The 17339-nt window shown below is 50.4% G+C and overlaps 7 protein-coding genes across 7 annotated transcripts; 3 read left to right on the top strand and 4 right to left on the bottom strand.

Moving 5' to 3' along the window:
- Positions 1–801: 801 nt before the first annotated feature.
- On the bottom strand, positions 802–2541 carry MAA_06702 (uncharacterized protein; the record flags this gene model as incomplete). Its single annotated transcript, XM_007824700.1, has 1 exon — positions 802–2541. The coding sequence occupies one exon, from the start codon at positions 2539–2541 to the stop codon at positions 802–804; it is 1740 nt and encodes a 579-aa protein (XP_007822891.1).
- Positions 2542–4593: 2052 nt separating this feature from the next.
- Positions 4594–5301, bottom strand: MAA_06701 (zinc finger domain-containing protein; the record flags this gene model as incomplete). Its single annotated transcript, XM_007824699.1, has 2 exons — positions 4594–5128; positions 5180–5301. The coding sequence occupies 2 exons, from the start codon at positions 5299–5301 to the stop codon at positions 4594–4596; spliced, it is 657 nt and encodes a 218-aa protein (XP_007822890.1).
- A 1079-nt stretch (positions 5302–6380) lies between these two features.
- MAA_06700 (Ankyrin repeat-containing domain protein) lies at positions 6381–7127 on the top strand (the record flags this gene model as incomplete). Its single annotated transcript, XM_007824698.2, has 1 exon — positions 6381–7127. The coding sequence occupies one exon, from the start codon at positions 6381–6383 to the stop codon at positions 7125–7127; it is 747 nt and encodes a 248-aa protein (XP_007822889.2).
- Positions 7128–8913: 1786 nt separating this feature from the next.
- MAA_06699 (N-terminal fungal transcription regulatory domain-containing protein) lies at positions 8914–10823 on the top strand (the record flags this gene model as incomplete). The annotated part of the gene is made up of 4 exons (XM_007824697.2): positions 8914–8978; positions 9056–9707; positions 9774–10522; positions 10589–10823. 4 exons carry the CDS (start codon positions 8914–8916, stop codon positions 10821–10823), a joined length of 1701 nt encoding a protein of 566 aa, XP_007822888.2.
- A 387-nt stretch (positions 10824–11210) lies between these two features.
- Positions 11211–12032, bottom strand: MAA_11620 (uncharacterized protein; the record flags this gene model as incomplete). Its single annotated transcript, XM_011412535.1, has 2 exons — positions 11211–11476; positions 11534–12032. 2 exons carry the CDS (start codon positions 12030–12032, stop codon positions 11211–11213), a joined length of 765 nt encoding a protein of 254 aa, XP_011410837.1.
- An 857-nt stretch (positions 12033–12889) lies between these two features.
- Positions 12890–14187, bottom strand: MAA_06698 (uncharacterized protein; the record flags this gene model as incomplete). The annotated part of the gene is made up of 2 exons (XM_007824696.2): positions 12890–13323; positions 13392–14187. 2 exons carry the CDS (start codon positions 14185–14187, stop codon positions 12890–12892), a joined length of 1230 nt encoding a protein of 409 aa, XP_007822887.2.
- A 636-nt stretch (positions 14188–14823) lies between these two features.
- On the top strand, positions 14824–17059 carry MAA_06697 (Hsp70 family chaperone; the record flags this gene model as incomplete). The annotated part of the gene is made up of 7 exons (XM_007824695.2): positions 14824–14842; positions 14888–14926; positions 14994–15942; positions 16001–16103; positions 16176–16520; positions 16587–16728; positions 16803–17059. The coding sequence occupies 7 exons, from the start codon at positions 14824–14826 to the stop codon at positions 17057–17059; spliced, it is 1854 nt and encodes a 617-aa protein (XP_007822886.2).
- Positions 17060–17339: the final 280 nt, after the last annotated feature.

Genomic DNA, 17339 nt, shown 5'->3' with positions numbered 1-17339 from the left:
GGGTTCACAGAGGCAAGGAAGAAGATGTCGAGGAGTCTCGAGAGGTATTTATATACTAAAAACCTTAAAATAACGCGCGACACGGAATCGAGCACCACTGTGCCCATTTTGTGCCATGACACTGGCCGTTGGAGATGATCATGTCAAGAGGCGTCAAGCTGGTGCAGTCGTGGTGTATGCTCATTGGCTGACGGGTTATCATCCTTGCATCAAGACGGGTATTAGCGTGAGTTAGATAATCGGACTGGTTTTCCAGTCCGATTAGTCAGGTGAGTCTGAGTCTTGGGGTTATATAATATAATGGTGAGTCGAGCAGCTGGACCTCGCAGTCGTAGCAAAATCTATGAATGACATGATTAGAAAGGTTGACGATTACAGAGCATGTCTCCATGGGATTAATGTATCATGCGATGTACTCGGCCTAAGAGAAAGCCTAAAAGGAACAGTTATCCATTTCATTAGCCAACCCGGGGGCTTCGACGTTGTGAGATGTTTGTTGTACGTGCTATTCTTGTGCCTGTTCACTTGAACACATGGTCTGTTAATGCGCTAAAAATTCATGCTATCGAGCATCCAAGCTGTCTATGCTTTTAAGTGCCGTATATACAAGTCATGTCAACGAAAAATACAAGGGATACTATAGTAATCTGTGCAACGAGAGCGCGTTCGTTTTGTGATTACATGTAGTCGTGGAGCCACATGCGTCCTGATTCATCTTCATGCCACCTCGCAGAGGGCAAGTTCCAAGTTGCCCCTTTTCATTCAAGTGCTCCTCTCACCCCGGCATATACACACCAAAACCTAGCTCACCATTACATGGTAACCCCTTCCCTTTCCTCGCCTCTCATACCGCAGCTTGGCCTTGTCCCCCATCATGGCAGCGACTTGCTTACCCGACGCGACCGGCGCGGCACTCCCCAGCCCGTCCAGGGATTCTCTCAGCAACGCGGCCATGGCAAGATGACTGTGGCCCCTCAGCTGCACCGTATTGGCGATAACCACAGCCGCAACAGAGAAGAAGAGCTGCAGGCCGACGGTCAGCCCCAAAATCAGATACAGCGTCGTCCAGCTCGCGATCTCAAGCGTAATGCCTCTCATGGGGGTCATGCCGCGCACCTCCACGTCGTCGTTGGCCCCTGCAACGGCAACAACGGTCCCAATGGCAAACAAAGACGCCGTGGCGCCCCTCATGTTGGCGGTCCCGTTGTAGGGGTAGCCGAATATGGATTGGGACGGGTAGCTCTGCCACTGGGTGAACTTGGTGTTGTTGGTCAGGTCCCCGGCCGAGGAGCCGTAGCCTTGGAGAGCAATGGCGGCGGCGGCGTAGCGCGTGACATTGCCGCTGACCTCGTGCTCCTTGATGACGGCGTTGGTGACGGATCCAATGGTGGTGTTGCACCTGTAGAACCACGGCTCTTTGATGGAGGCTTCAAAGGCGTAGATGACGGCCCACGTGTCCCCCGCGTCGAGTTCCGGGTCGTGAATGTACATGACTTGATCGGGGCCCTTGGCAGACGGAAGTTCCCAGGAAATCGGTTCATTGTCTTCCCACAAGAAGGTAATGTTGGGGCTTAAGCCGTCGCCGCCGGCAACGACCTTGTACTCTTTGCAGTCGGACCATGCGGAGATGGTCCGATTCGTCGCCACGCTGGCCACGTAGTCTGCGTCTTGGGGGGACGACTCGTAGAAATAGTACGTGTAGACGACGGGGAGGCCGTCGGTGATGTTGGAAAAAAAGATTGGGTCCCGCGCATCATTGAACTTTCCTGGTTTCGGCGCCTCGTCTATCGAGTTCCATAGCATGGTCAATGTAGATTGACCAAAAGTGTTGGCCATATATCGTCTTGCATTCTCGTCCTGGGAGACATCTAGATCGGGCCTCCGAGTACCGCTAATAAGACTCTTGTCCAGCTGGATTGAGCTCATGTCGGGAATAGACACGAGGCCTGGCCGGGTGACGGTTATATGATCCGCGGGATTGATATTGTACGTAATTCCGAGTAGGGCGAGGGCCACTTGCGCAGCCATGTTGAGAGTCAGGAAGAGAAGCACAAACAGCCGGATGGACACGTGGCGGGACATGTATCCCAGCTTCAAGAGGCCGCTCATGTTTTCGCATTGGAGGATAAGATCGGCCTCTCGAGGGGAGTAGGGCCGCAGGCTGAGCAGCCACCAGCGCAGATAACTAGCATCTCTCTTGAGGGCGCTCGCAAGATTCAGACTGTAGGCAATGGACAATCCAATAACGAGTGAGTTGAACTCGCTCTTCTTGATTGCCGGCAGCGCAGCGGGTTGGGAATATTTCCATATTACCACAAAGATGGACATGGCTAGCACGGCTGTGAATAGCCACCGGCAGAAGGTCCAGAAGATCATGTGCCGCAGCTGCTTGCCGCGGTGAAAAGTCTCATAGGCATACTGTTGCGTTGATGAACCCGTCCGGCGTGATAATGAGGATAGGCGCCAGCGCGGCTGCTTTTCTGAAGCGTCGACATGGTCGGACTCGGTTCTGGTCGACGATGCAGGCGAGGCGGCGGCCATGATGACACATTATCACGGCTTCAGGAATAAAAGGAAACAAAGAGAAAAAACGACTCAACACGTCAAATGTCACCTTGCTTCCACACCAGAGCAAAGGGGAAACCCGTTACGAAAAATGCGCTCAAGCCTCCACCGTGATGTTTCCATTTGCAGATCAAGAACGGGCATCTAGACGGCCGATTGGCTGGCCCTACATGGAATAAGAATTTCGCCTAGCCCTATCAGGTTTAATGCGATTTCATGGCTCCATCCTAAATACGCCCGACGACTCGTGTAGCCGTAAGAATATGGTCTAGCGTGCCGGCAGTTGGAGAGCCGTTTGTTAACGCATTGAATCTTGGTGTGCATCACCTGATTGAAGATGTTGATATTATATGCACTCCTAATTAACATGATTAAATGAAAGTCTGTAACCAAAAAGAACGCCCTCTAGTTGGGCAATTACACCCCCTTTTTCCGTTGACAAAGTTATGAACAGAATCCCTGTCATATTCACCACGCCAGTCGCAATAGCGAGTACTCGCCGATTTCTCAAATCAAGCATCCATCCCATTTCTGTAATCTATGATTCCTCGATTAGTAGATGTTAATTCAGTGCCTTGATAGAAAATATAACTTGCTTTGGCGGACGTAATGAGTGATTGTCATCACTATGGAAATGAGCAGGTCCAAGATGGAGGCCAAGAGTGCCAAGAGTGTAAGGGCATCAGCGCGCGTCCAGGGATCCATGTTGGTGGAAAAGAGCCGGGGAGTGTAGAGCAATCGGTTTAGCTTTTCAACAATAGATGTAGACAAGTGTTACTTGGTATATTGGATTAAAGCGTGTCAATGATCCTGCGAAGATGTATTGTGTCAGAGATTTTAAAGAAAAAATGCGGATGTCTGCGGATGTCTGCGGACGCAGAGAACTATATACTCGTAGACGTTCAATATATCTGCTTTATACTCTCATGCCGCACGAGAAAATGAGTATGCCCACCCAGCGTGGCTATAAACACCCATGTGTGAACAACACCCAAGATTATTCACAGCATCATTCCACCCTACCTCTTCTCCGGCCGAGTTGGGCATCGAGATGGTGCCAAAAGGTATATACTATCGTATTAGTGTTTTCCGGGTTCCCAGGTTGCGATGCATACAAGGTGTGGACATGTATCGGGACAAGATACTGTTGTACCCAGACATTAGTTTATTGTGTTCCTCGAAAACTTTGTGGTATTTTTATATTAGTTTTCTGAAAAACACCAAAACAATCCCGAAAGGCGGACTTCCATACGTGGTAGGTCAAAATTTCATGGCTTAGGGTGTGAAAAAAAGGTGGACGCAGAGCGTCTTACACGACCGAGCAGCCAAAGAGGCTAGGGTGTGAAGATTGATGACATTGAGAGCTTCAGGCAATTTCTCGTTGAATCAGGGACATATTTCATCTCCTGATCACTTGTTAACATTCTTGCCTAGAGTCCACTGTATTCTTTCATCATCACCACCCGATGCCATCATATACACCCTTGGGCCCTGACTCACTTACACCTTGTTTTCCCAGGGTGTGTAAATGAGGGTGATTACGTGGGGTTCCAAAACCCAGTTCCTATGATCTGGCGACGCCGGTCCAGACTTGATCCTTTGTTACTCGCACAGATAATCAAGGTACCTCAAGGGCGCATCAAGCTATCGCCCCCAAGAACAATCCGTGACAGGAACACGTGACAGAGTTGACGTATGATTTGGTCAATACCGCTTTCTAGATAGTCAGAATGAACAAGAATCATGACACGGTTGAACTTGGTAGTTGCATTTTGTGTTTACTCTATAACTGACAAATTCGACCTCTTACAAGCTGAACTGACAACCGTTACGCAAATCCCGTCAAACTGCACCAAAGAATTCCAGCATGGCACACTTGTGCTCGAAGTTGCGGGAGAGTGACTTGACAAGCAACCAGGTGCCGGGTGAGATGACAACGGAACCAAACGATTAACGAGACTCTAGGCTAGTACTAGAAATGTAATCCATCGTAGGCAGCTGAATGAGCTACAACATCCGCACCATTGCTCAGAGTTGGGACGGAGCAGGAGCACCCGCGCGGACCCTCATGAGGGTCCGCGTGAGGGCGATGCCACTTTCTTCAAAGCGGTGTCGTACTCGAAGGTGCTGGAGCAGATGATCACGCCTATGGAAACCCTTCTCACCAGCATGCTTGTCGCAGAAGAGGCATGAATGCCTGGCCTTGGCCTTGCTTGTTTCAGGCCCAGCTGCTTTGGAGTTGAGGTGGCGCTTGAGAGCATCAAGCCTGGTGAAGCTACTGTTGCAATGGCAAGCGTAAGGATCATGACCTGCATTCCTTCCGTGACTCCAAAGATCGGTGTTGTTCCGAAATGCCATGTGGCATTTAACACAGACAAATGGCCCGAGGTGCTCAACCCGGCCATGTGCTTCCTGAATGGCAGGGGCTTCATTGGTTTCGATTACGGCATGGTCAACTCTGACCCCGACGGTATCGGAGGGGACGGCCATGCCGGAGCCATGGCCGTGCTGGCCGAGGAGGGTGTGGACCTGAACGTTCTGGTGCCCGAGCATCAATTGTGGCCTGAAAAGGCGGAGTCAGAAAAAAAAAACTCACATGCAGAGGAAAGGATACTCCCAGCCACTGTCGTTAGATTGGCCGTCATCAGGCCAGATCGGCTGTTGAGGATCCAATGACCCAGCAGGGATTGTGACATTGTCGATGAAAAAGCTGGGGTGTTCGAGGTAGCGGTTCATGATTGATACTTTTGGCGTCGAGTAAGCGAGTCGGGTGTGAGTGGTCGTGGGACTGCGAGAGGTGCGGATGGACTGTCATTGCGACGAGGGGGTTGGGGCAGCTTTATGTTCATTCAGCCAAAAGCTACCCACAGCCCCAGGAGTTGCTTGTACCTTGACCCATCTAGGTACATTATCAAAACTAGGGTGGGAAAAAAGAGGGTGGAATGGTGTAAGAGAAACTAGACGCCACATTAAAGCCCGCACTGGCACGCCGACGTTGGAGGTGGTAAATCTTTAAATGATGGGACCAGAATGTTGGAATAGGCGAGTCAATCAGGTGAGGATAAGATAAGGGCGATCTAGTACATGTATTTATAGTAAGGATTACCCCCAACCGTCAGGTTAAAGGGCAAGGTAAATACAACACAATAATATACAGTCTACATTTAAAACACAGAAATCATCTAGCATCGTCACTGTTTCTTTCTTTTCAATTCCCATCAATACTGGGCGCAAACAGAACCAGAATATCCTATCCCGTCTGTGAGACAAATTGTCTGGTCTGGTCAAGGTCCATCTTCAGCAGCAAGTTGATCCGCCCGTGCCGCGATCCACCCCCGCAAAATGATCTGCGAGGAATGTGGCCGCGTCTGCAAGTCCCAGAGTCATCTCAGGTGTGCATTCCATTGTCGTCTCTTCTCATCCTTGGCCAAACACTCTGGAACTCACATGTAAACAGCCAGCACAAACGTTGCCACGAAAAAAAATTTATTTGCAGAGAGCCACCGTGTCTTGGGAAAGCACATCGGATTGCTTTTGGTACCAGGAGAGACTTGATCCGACACCAAGAGCACGTGCATCGGAAAAAGAGAACACAATGCCCATATTGTTCCAGGAGCGTAGCACGGCAGGATAACCTCGCAATTCATATTTCAAAGGTACACGGGGACGAGTTATCTGTTGCCGCCGCGAGCGGGAATGAAGCCCACGTCAGGCTGCTGCTCGATAAGGGTGCCGATTTTGCGTCCAAAGATCGCATGCACCATCGGACTTTGTTATCTGTTGCCGCCGCGAATGGCTGTGAAGCTGTCGTTAGGATGCTGCTCGATAATGCAGCTGACATGGAGTCAAAGGATGCCATGGGTCGGACACCGTTATCGCTGGCTGCCGCGAATGGCCGTGAGTCTATTGTGAAACTTTTAGTCGAGAACGGAGCCGAAATCGAGTCCAGCGATTTCATGCGTCGGACACCATTATCGCTGGCTGCAGCGAATGGCCGTGAGTCTATTGTGAAACTGTTGGTCGAGAAGGGAGCCAACTTCGAGTCGGAGGATGACATGGGTCGGTCATCTCTAGTCTGGGCCGCCGAGAATGGTCACGACGCCGTCTTGAAGTTTCTACTCGATAACGGAGCCGGTGTTGAGTCACGGGGTGGCAAGTATAATCGGACACTATTATCTGTAGCTGCTGCGAATGGCCATAAGCCTGTTGTCAAGCTGCTACTCGATAAAGGAGCCGATATTGAGTCAACAAATAATTGGGGTCAGACACCGCTATGCTTGGCGACCATGATGGGTCATGAGCTTGTCGTCGAGCTGCTGCTCGATCGAGGAGCAAATATCGAGTCGGGGTCTGTTCGATATACATCTCACACACCGCTCTCACTGGCCGCCTCGACGGGCCATGACGCAATCGTCGGCTTGTTGATTAGTAGGGGGGCTTGCACCGACTCACCCGGCCCTGGCGGTTGGACAGCACTGCAATTGGCCGCCTGGCTTGGGCATGAGGCTGCTGTCAGGCTTCTTCTAGATGGTGGAGCCGATATTAATTGGTTTGGGGACTAAATCAGACACCGCTCACTATGGCTATCCAGAGTGGTCATGAAGCCGTGGTCAAACTACTGCTCCATAACGGAGCCGATACCAAGTTGGCTAGCCAGGGAAGATGTGTTGATGTCGACTTGGCCATTGATTCAAGCAGCTAGAGGGGAATTGGGCTACTAGATATAAAAGTTGGCTGTTGCTGTTCAAGACTTGGGCTTCCTTTTGACGAATTCTGCTGTTACTGCTAGCTACATCAAGCTTTTTGTTCCTACATCTGTAGCCAACACCCTGATCGTTGACACTTTTCTGCTATGTGTGATTCAAAGTGCTAGCGTGCCTTGGCTCTATTCTTCTTCCTTTGTCCCCGATACTACTATAACAGCGATTACTGTAAACATACAACGACTTGGCAATTGGAATAGCAACTGAATATCAATGTTCCCTCCACTATGGAATGCTAAAATTCACACAAGATGACAAGGGTACAGCATATAATAACCGCTTTTTGTTTTACTGCCCCGATATACGCAAGACGAGTACTGGAAAGGCCGAATGATGGAACAGTACCAAGTCTGAATAAAGCGACTTTCGATTCTCGTGAAGCCGCCGAGACTACCGAAGAACCTGGGAGCGAAATATTTCGGCCATTTTCCGTGGTGGTAGCTAAGTGCAACAACTCGACTTATCAGAAAAAGAATTTGAAACTGCGGTTGCAGAAAAAGATGCTTCAAATTCAGGCACACTAGAGTGTTACTGGAGTGTATTGCAATGTAATCGAGAAAAAAAGTAGTACAAAGTAGTAATTATTATTGTCCTAATCTTGATAATTCAGCTAGATATAACGTATACGCGGTGGAATAATAGCCGTATTCTATTAAATGTCTCTTCTTATGACCAGACTAGCGACATATCTCTTTTAGTTTTGTTATGCATTTGATAATTGACAAAAAGGCAAAGTTCCCCAAATCAGTCCTCAAGTTAGTCGTTTAAAACGAAACTAGAGTAGCAAAATATGGCATGTCAAAGCGAGCAAGCATGGATATTAAACCACATACTTGAACGAATATATCGATGGGCTGCTCGCTTTCAATGAGCCATTCCCTGGTCAACAATAAATGGAAGTTGGAGACCCATATTCCAACATGTACCAGCAACACCATATATTATACGCTGACGTAAGAGCAGAAAATTCTCTACGCTACACTTGATTTTTGTTTTAGATAAAAAATGCAGACATATACTGAGCATAATTTTACTTATTTCCTTCCCTATGTCACGGTTCTCTGATTTGGATATGACCAAGCACACAGTGTTCGTATAATTAGGCCCTACCTGATACAGTGCTGGCACGAATAGTAGGAAAGATCGAAGAATAAAAGATTAATAGCTTCATTTATTTCACGCTACAATATCAGGTCATTACCGCCACCTGAAGAGGCAAGCAGGACTACTTAGAGTACATAACCTAAAGCGGTTTAGCGTCAGCGGGTGGCTTAGGTAATCGGACAAAATGTTATCCGATTAGTCAGGTCAGATACACAGGGGCGTGCGGCGGCTGAGGCGATATGAAATACCATCACACGGAGTGGGCTGGCAATGACTTAAATGCTGGCATCCTCCTCAGCCCAACAAGACACACACAACTCCGGCGCAACCAAGTCGCTGACTGTACCTAACGTCACTAACACCGCCTCAATGCCCCTAGCACGAGCCTGTGACGTGTGTTTCAAAAGAAAAGTACGTCTGCCTTCCAGGGTTGAAACCCGTAGACTAAAATGAGCCCAGATCCAATGTATCACATCTCATGATGGCGGACCGTGTGACTGGTGCCGCCATCAGAATCTGGAGTGTAAATTTAGTAGAGGCAAGAAAGTGAACGGGCTGAACAGGTCGGTATCCGCCAATTTCCCAACAGGCCCCATGTGGCTACTAGACTAATTCGATTTCAGGACCAAATCATCAAAGAAAGTGACAGAGCTCCTCGCTCGCATTGACCAACTCGAAAAGGAACTTGCATGTGCCAAAGCTGACGCCTTTCGCTCAACCCTAAGTCTTCAACTTCCAGAGAGCAAGATATTTGCCAGCAACCAAGCAACGCTCCGCGTCGGCCAGAACTGGTATCATCGAGGAATGCCCATTGTTTCGGAAGATGGTGTTAAGTGGATCAAGTCGACTACTACGCAGGACACTACAAGATTTGAGAAGCATTTCCTAGGCTCTGCACACCTCTTCTCGTGTATCAGCTACCCAACCTGTCCTAGCAATGGTGAATCACGGGAATTACCCGATATAGGTTTGGCCTTTAGGGCTTTCAACGCGGATAGTAGTTCCTTCTTTCGCTTGGGAATAGGAATCCTTGATAAGTCGCTGTTTACAGAAACTATAGACCTGGCGTACGCGGCTTTCAATCCGAATGCTTCGCAAGGGCATCTAGCAGCTAGGGCAAGCTTGTTGGCGGCTTTTACCGTTGCGTCGTACTTGAAGACCAGCGAAGAAGTCGCTTCTATCGATGCCCAGGCCATTACATCGAGGGCTCAAGATCTGCTAGGTCGTATTGACGGGTTTGCCAACTTGGACGCTTTGCAGGCTATTTTATTACTGGTAATATGGCCCTTTTTGAACCAAACCACTAAAACAGGAGTGGTAACATGAATGAATTGTCTTTAGTACAAGTATCGAATAGCCACTGGACAATACGATGCCGCAGGGGCACTACTTCCTACAGCCTGCCGAATGGTTTGCAGACTCGATGGCCATATGACGCATCCTACACCTAGCAAAGCGGCTCCCGATATGCGGAGAGAGCACATTCGAAACCTTTTCTGGACTTGCTATATTGCCGATAAGGACATGAGCCTTATAACTGAGCAGCCACCTCTCCTTGCAGACGAGTACATGGACTTGGGTGATGCTGAATGCAGTAGTCCCGCCCAGGAACTCGATGAAGTAATCGACAGTTCCGTTGCTTGTAAACTCCTTCCTTTCGCCACCGGAGACCGCAGACTTGGCCTTTTAAAGGCCAAAGTCTTTCGTGTACTTTACTCCCCCACCGCTCTACATATCGCCGACAGCGAACTTCTGACTCGTATCCGGCAGTTGGACGACGAACTTGAGAACTGGCGAGTGAATACCTGTCCCCTGCTCCGACCAAAACTGGGCATAGCCAGTAATAGTTCTGAATATGGATCAGCGCAAACATGCCTACGTGCAGCTCACTTGCAACTGGAGTACAATTACCTCCTGACAATGGTACACAGCGTCGTCCGGCGATTCGGCGTAGCACATGATCCAGATGCAGGCTTGCCAGAAGATATCCACCGGGTCATGCACTCGAGTATCGATCTGGCGTTGGGCGCAGCGCGAAACACGATCCATGCTATTAGTGAGCCGGTTTCGGTGCTCGAGGGCAAAACTTGGTGCGTGCGAAAACCCGCATATTTCAACATGGCCTACATATATGTCTAGCATTCTGACCATGACAGGTACACCGTGTTTCATCCTCTGATAGCGGCCATGTCGTTATTCGTCAACATCCTTATACACCCTACAAGCGACCAGGCGGTGACCGATGTGGAATGGCTGGCGTTAGCATCCAAGACTATTCATGGACTTGCAGTCTCATGCTCGGCTGAGGAAGTGAAATACTTGCAGCAGGCAGGTGACTTTGCGGCGGAGCTGCTGAAACTGGCCGAGGGTGCAATAGCAAGGCGTTCATAGGATCAAGTTGGCAAGTCAAGTACGAAATTACCATCACCGTGACTTTTTGAGCGCACACTCGCTACAAGCACAAGAGAGCTATCCATTTTCATTCTCATAGCGCTGAGAAGAAAGCTGATCACCAAGGATGCCATCAGAAGAAATTTAAGCCAACAAGTGCTGGAGATAAAGCGTATATAATGTGTTTAAGTTTAAAACCATAGCGCCCATGCGAAAATCACTGGTTATCAAGTAACAGCATCTTTCTCTTTGCAGCCTACAGGGCCATCTCGTCAGCGAATACACCTGATTCAGTTTATATATGACTTGCACATGTAGTACGAATTATCGCTCACAGCCACAGTAAGGTAAATACACAATTCTTCAACAGCTTCTGGCTCGCCACACCTAGCCCTGGAATAGAAGCAATAGTCCCCTATCGTCACTGGGGCCTAGGACGACGCGATGGGCACTAGGATCTTCGCCAAGTATGGCTGGCAGATGAGCAGACGGTGGTTGTACCGCAAGCTCTTTAAACGTCTCCTTGTCCACTCTCATCCCCGGAAGCGCACCGGGAAAGACGGGTTCGGGCAAGTCGCAGTATTCCACCAGATTCGGCATTGATCTTGAGGCCGGCATCGGTGCCGCTGCGGTAGCAGGAGCGCTTGCGGACCCTGTGCTCATGTTAGTAGGCTCATTCACATACATATGCCGAAGAGGCTCGGTCATACTCGTCTTGGTGTCTCCTTGGCCATTGCGCAAAGGCATGTCGGGGTCCTTTCTTGTAGTCGCCATGTTACCCGGCAATGTCCACGCCGTAATCTGCCGCAAGTAGTTCAATTCGGCCAAGACGGCGGCATTGTCACGAATAATTACGGACTCCTGACGGTGGAAATCGACTGAAGAGCGCAGGGACCATTCGATCCGACTATGAAGCGTCATCTTCATGCCACGATGTGCTTTGGGGCGGCACTTTTCGATGATGCGGCGTCCCTCGATGAGTCCCTTGTTCGCCAGGTCAATGACGGTGTTGATTCGCTCGATAATATGCCGAGGCGTGGTCTCGAGGAACTCGAGGTGTTGGTTGCGAAGGTCTATGAGGTGCTGGAGGTCCCGGTAGCAGGCCTGCAAAAGGTCCTCGCCACGGCGAATTTCGTTGGAAACGCGACCCTTGTCCACGGCTGAAGTGATGAGGTGTAGAATGCATCGAAGGCATCCCAGGGCTTTCATCTCTAGGGCTTGATTCCGAGTGATACACATGTAGCGGCATAACTATGGATGGATAAGGAAGTTGTGGCGAATTGCTTTTGAAACCCCCCCAAAGGAGATGAGACTCCAAGACAGAAAGTTCGCTTCAAGCGAGATGTGACCAAGCTGCTAGTTTCACGGAGTAGATGTCATCTAAGCGTGTGATCCCAGCATACCTTGTCTTTCTATTGTTTGGGTTAGCAGGGGTTATGGCGCCCGAGTTGCAGCCAGCTATCAGGGTTATCAAGAACATGGTGTTATGTGACGCGCCCCCGTGAGGAGACGCAAGCCATGTTCCAAGACCTAGTTGCCTCTGCTACTCTGCCCTCGTGTTACGCCCAGCCAGCAACTTGCTCCCTTAACTCGGCCGCGGGGGGTGGTGGCTGACTATACGCAGCCATTGTCATGGTACCTTTGCAGGCTGGGGGCTTGTGAACAACCACAAATACTCGGCAGTGCGCTTTATTGCCTTCAATGTTGTATTAGCACCCACCGAAGATATTGGAGGGTTCCATGTTTGATCTAGTACAGAGTAGTAGGGCACGCGACACTGTGGCAAATAGCTTCTCAGCCGTTGCGTCGTTTCCTGCATACGGAGCATCAAAACTTTATTTGGTGTTAGCCACACATACGCCGCAATGGAGTGCAGCGTGCAGCGTGTAGGCGCTCTGTATTTACTCTACACTGCTAAAGTATATGGCAGCGCGGTGGTTCACGGTATGCGGGCAGTCTACTCGATATCATGGTTCCATAAGACATGAGCAATAAACAGATAGCCAATTCGTTCATTACAACCAAGTTTGTCCCTTGCTTTCCGAACCCCGCCATGGAACCGACAATTAGACCCTGGGCTCATGGTAAACGGCGACTGGTTCAACCACTGTTCGAGGATGAGAATATGGCGGCCCGTCCTGGCCGCTTAGCTTGTCTAATCCTGCCTCAACCACCAAGCCATGAAGACCTTCCTTGGTCGAGGCTACATCCGTGACGAAGCCCCAGTCGCAGGGATGAGACAGGAGAACATAGCCGAGCCTTGTGCATTCCACAATCACGGCTTCTAGGTGGGCTCTCTGCTGTCGTGCTACACCCGCGTCTGTGTCTACAAAGACGCCGAGAAACTTATCAAGGGAGTTGGCCAGCTCCTGAGCCTGCAGAGGCACTGCCGCGTTGTCGATGGGCAACGGGGTGCGAAGGTTACGGCGCGGGTGCAAGAGGAATACCGTGAGGCCGCGCCATCTGCGAAGGGCCAACGACACGGCTGCATGGATGGAATCTGTTCGGCAGTGTAAGCATTTTGCCAAGTCTTCCGTCTGGCGTCCAACAATAGAAAAGCTTGCTCACCTTGAGCATCTGCACTGTGACCGAGTTCATCGGGAGGCATAGCTTGCAAAAATGAAGCCACTGGCTGTGGGAGCATAGATGGGAGGCTAGTTTCTGTGTGGAAGCCGATGCTGCTGAATATTGCTCGCGTAATAACGTGACGCAAGCCAGATTGTCGCGTTTTCGGATCTAGACATAGGGCTGTAATGTTTTTGGTATATGTATCTGGCGACGAGCTCTGGCCTTTGAAGCCGAGGCTTTTCAGGGTTGTGCTGAGATCGTGTGTGCTGGCATTGATGGGCCTGGAGTGGTAATAGTTTTCGACATGCTGATGAATGAGGCCCCCAAGCGACTGCATCTCCTGCGCTATTTCTCTGTCAGGTGTTGCCTCTGGGAGAAACTGTTTGAGTTGGATGTCGCTGGCGGCAGCGGGAGGAGTCGTTTCGGGGGAATACGCCTTTGATTCATGATGAGTAGCGACGGCATCTGCCTTGCGACTGTGTCTTCTTTTCTTGCGCCGTAGCAGAATGCATGCCACGAGAAGGCCGGCAACTAAACCAGCGACAGCACAGCCGATGGCAATCCCGGCGATGGCACCGGCAGAGAGAACCGACGGAGGTGAAGCCGGAGTACATGTAGGTGTTTGGGTCGAAGTTGTCGACGTACTTCCGGTCCCGGTGCCAGAAGGAGAAGTAGTATTGACTGGGGGCGGAATAGGAAACTGCGAATTCACCAATTTTGTGAATATTATGATGCTAATAGTTGTGATTCCCTTCCTAGTCAAAGTAGAAGCATCCGTTCTTGTGGACCAGGCCATAGCGAGACAACGGTGGCCACGCGAAAATAGTAAACGTTGTCTGTGTATAGAGTATAAGGAGACGTGAAGAGATGGGGGCTCAAAGACCATGAGTAGCCAGAGAGACAACCACTTCCGTTAAATAACGAGAATATATGCGTGTTAGGAAGGGGCACACGGAAAGGCTCATGGAATCGACGCGTCAGGTCAGTGTGGACTATGGCACGTAATGGTACCGTTTCCACACTCGAGCAAGCTCACTTGCCGAGAGAATTGTGCCTAATGTTGTCATTGTACAGTAACGTCTGGTGTTATCGTGTACAGACTTCAGCCAGTGGGCTTCTGGGGAGCGCCATGGGCGTTCCTGTGTGCTCAGCTACCATTCAGCTCCAAAGCATCAGCACAAGGCGACGGATTCGATTTGCACATGTGCCGCCACTTTGTTCTGGCATTCGGAACCCTGGCACCACAAAGGCATCAAAAGTGGAACGTGGCGCGAGAGGATAGATTCTCGGTCCAGTTCTCCGGCGCCATCAAATTCTCTACCGGTATATGCCCAAGTTCTAAGTTTAGACATGAGCTGTTGGGCCGGCAATGCGCCCAAGCCCGCCTCCGGCATCCGTCCGAGACCGTGATTTTGAATTGAATCATTTGACCATGATCATTCATGGCATAGGTACCTTGATGCTGGTGTAACATTGTGTAATGAATCAACAACCAGACATTGTCGTTTCTGTCGATTTGGGCACCACTTTCACAGGTAACAACACCACATGGACTTGATTCCTTTCTTCTTGGTTCCATGTTCACGACTAACTGCTTCTTAGGCGTAGCATGGAGAACGCCTCGCACGCCCATCCAAGTCATCAACGACTGGCCGGGCAGCGGTGACCGAGCGGAGCGCAAAGTCCCAACCGCCATTGTCTACAATGCCGACGGAACACTTTCGTCATGGGGTCACATGTGCGCCGACGACGACGACGACGACGAAGACGAGTCGTCGGGCAAGCTGCGGCGCGAATTCTTCAAAGTATTCATCGACGGCGCCAACTTTGCCCTCGCGCAAACTCTCCCCAGAGCTCCCAAGACCATCCAAGAGGCGCAAAAGGTTGCCACCGACTATCTTGTACAAGTGTATGCCCACGTCAAGGAGACAATCGAGAGGCAAACCGGCCGACGACAAGTGCCCGGCGGATGGTCAGACCAGGCGGTCGTCTTCCTCTTCAGCGTGCCCACGACGTGGACGCGCATGGAAACCATCAACCTGTTCAAGGGAATCATTCGCAGTGCAGGGTTTGGCGTAGAGGGCCCAAGGCACTCGGCACAGGTTGACCTGACCGAGGCCGAGGCCGCCGCCGTCGCGACCCTAAAGACGAGCGCCATCAGCTTCAAGACGGGCAGCCTCTTCCTCAGCGTCGACGCAGGAGGCGGCACCACTGATCTCTCCTTGATGCGAGTCAAATCCACGGACCCTCAGTGTCCGCAGATGACGCAGATGGCGGCCGTCAAGGGAATCGGTATCGGATCAACGCTTATAGACCGCGGGTTCATCCGCCTCGTCGATCAGAGGCTGAATGCCTGGCCGGGGGTGCGCGATCTGCTCCCCGCCAACTTTGCCGTCCGAATGTCGAGAAGCCATCACTTTCGAACCCTGAAGCACAAGTTTGGCGAGAGTGTGTACATGCAGCCCCTTTTCAGGATCCCAATGGATGGCGTGTCGCACAATTTCAACCACTCTGGTCTTGGCATCGAAAATGGGCGCTTGGTCTTCACCGTGTACGTATCCTTCCGCAGGAATCTAGTACTCAATGTCCATTATTCTTACAGGAGCTAGGCTAGAGATTCAGTCGCTCTTTGACGCGCAAATCAGGGGTGTCATGGGGCAAATTAGGGAGCAGCTCAACTGGTTCTCGGAGCACGGAAAGGTCGATCAGGTGGTATGTCCCTCGAAAATGTCCTCGGTGGGCAAAAGACATGAGACGATGAGACTAAGTACAAGACTGCCGCAGGAGTTTGTCATTCTTTCGGGAGGACTAGGCAGCTCAGCCTACGTCCGCCAGAGCATTGAGAAGCAGCTCGTCCGCTCTCCGCATCCCAACGCCATCCAGGCCGTTGTGGTGCCTTGTCAAGACCCTCAACTCGTCGTGGTTCGCGGCCTTCTCCTCGACCACCAGCAAAAGTCGGGAGAGAGACAACAATCCGTCCTCGCCACCAGGGTCGCGCGCGCGAGTTACGGCGTCGTCATCAGGCAACTGTACTCGCCTGCGCGGCACTACAATGAAGAGGTGGTCCCAGACGAGTTTGTCCCCAAGAGGCTGTGGGCATTGAACCAAATACAGTGGATGATACGAAAGGTTTGTCGGACCCTCTCTGCCAAAGTCAAAGTGCCACTGTGCTCAGGCCTTTCTTCTTCACTTCAGGGAGATGTAATCGATGTGAATAGTCCGCTGGCCAAGCAATTCGAATTCCACCTCGCCGACGGGGAGACCACCAGGTCGTGGGATACAGATATCGTCATTTCTCAAAACGAGGCCTCCTTTCTGCCAACTAGTATGAAACAAGGTAAAGACATGGATTGTCTTATTTTGCTGAATGTTACGACTAGTCGTGACCATGGCTAACAGCACTTGTTTTAGCCGGTGTGACAAGACTTTGTCGCGTAAATAGCAATCTTGAGGGCGTCGAGCAGCACCAGCTGATTCTCAAACAAAAACGCCGGACGTGTTTGAAGAGGGGCTATAAATTCTATATTTGTTTGTTTGAGATTCGAGTCATCGTGGCCCCGGCCGACTTGAGGTTTGAGCTTTGGTTTGGTGGGCAACGATTTTCAAGAAACCACAACCCTATTCAGGTTGAATGGGATACTATGGGTGCCCGTGTTGGCGCCAACTAGCAGAGGAATCATATTTCAAGAAGAGAGAAAATAAATCATCTCCCAAAGGCACGTCTTGAACATATCTGCTATATTTATTTTGCTTTTATTACTGCCGCTGCATCCCGAAAGCATATTTTTTTGAACGTGAACTCGCTGTCTGGAGTCATTTTCCGGCCATGTCCCTCTTCGAGTACCAACTTTATAGATAGAGAAAAGGGGGGGGGATGAGCTGCCAATACAACTCCAGGCACACTGAATGGCTCTGTAAACTTTGTTACCACATTATTCTTCTTTTATA

Source organism: Metarhizium robertsii, assembly GCF_000187425.2.
Source record: "Metarhizium robertsii ARSEF 23 chromosome Unknown MAA_Scf_11, whole genome shotgun sequence".
Lineage (NCBI taxonomy): Eukaryota > Fungi > Ascomycota > Sordariomycetes > Hypocreales > Clavicipitaceae > Metarhizium > Metarhizium robertsii.
Note: the sequence above shows the minus strand (reverse complement) of the source record. Positions and strands in the feature narration are given on the sequence as shown.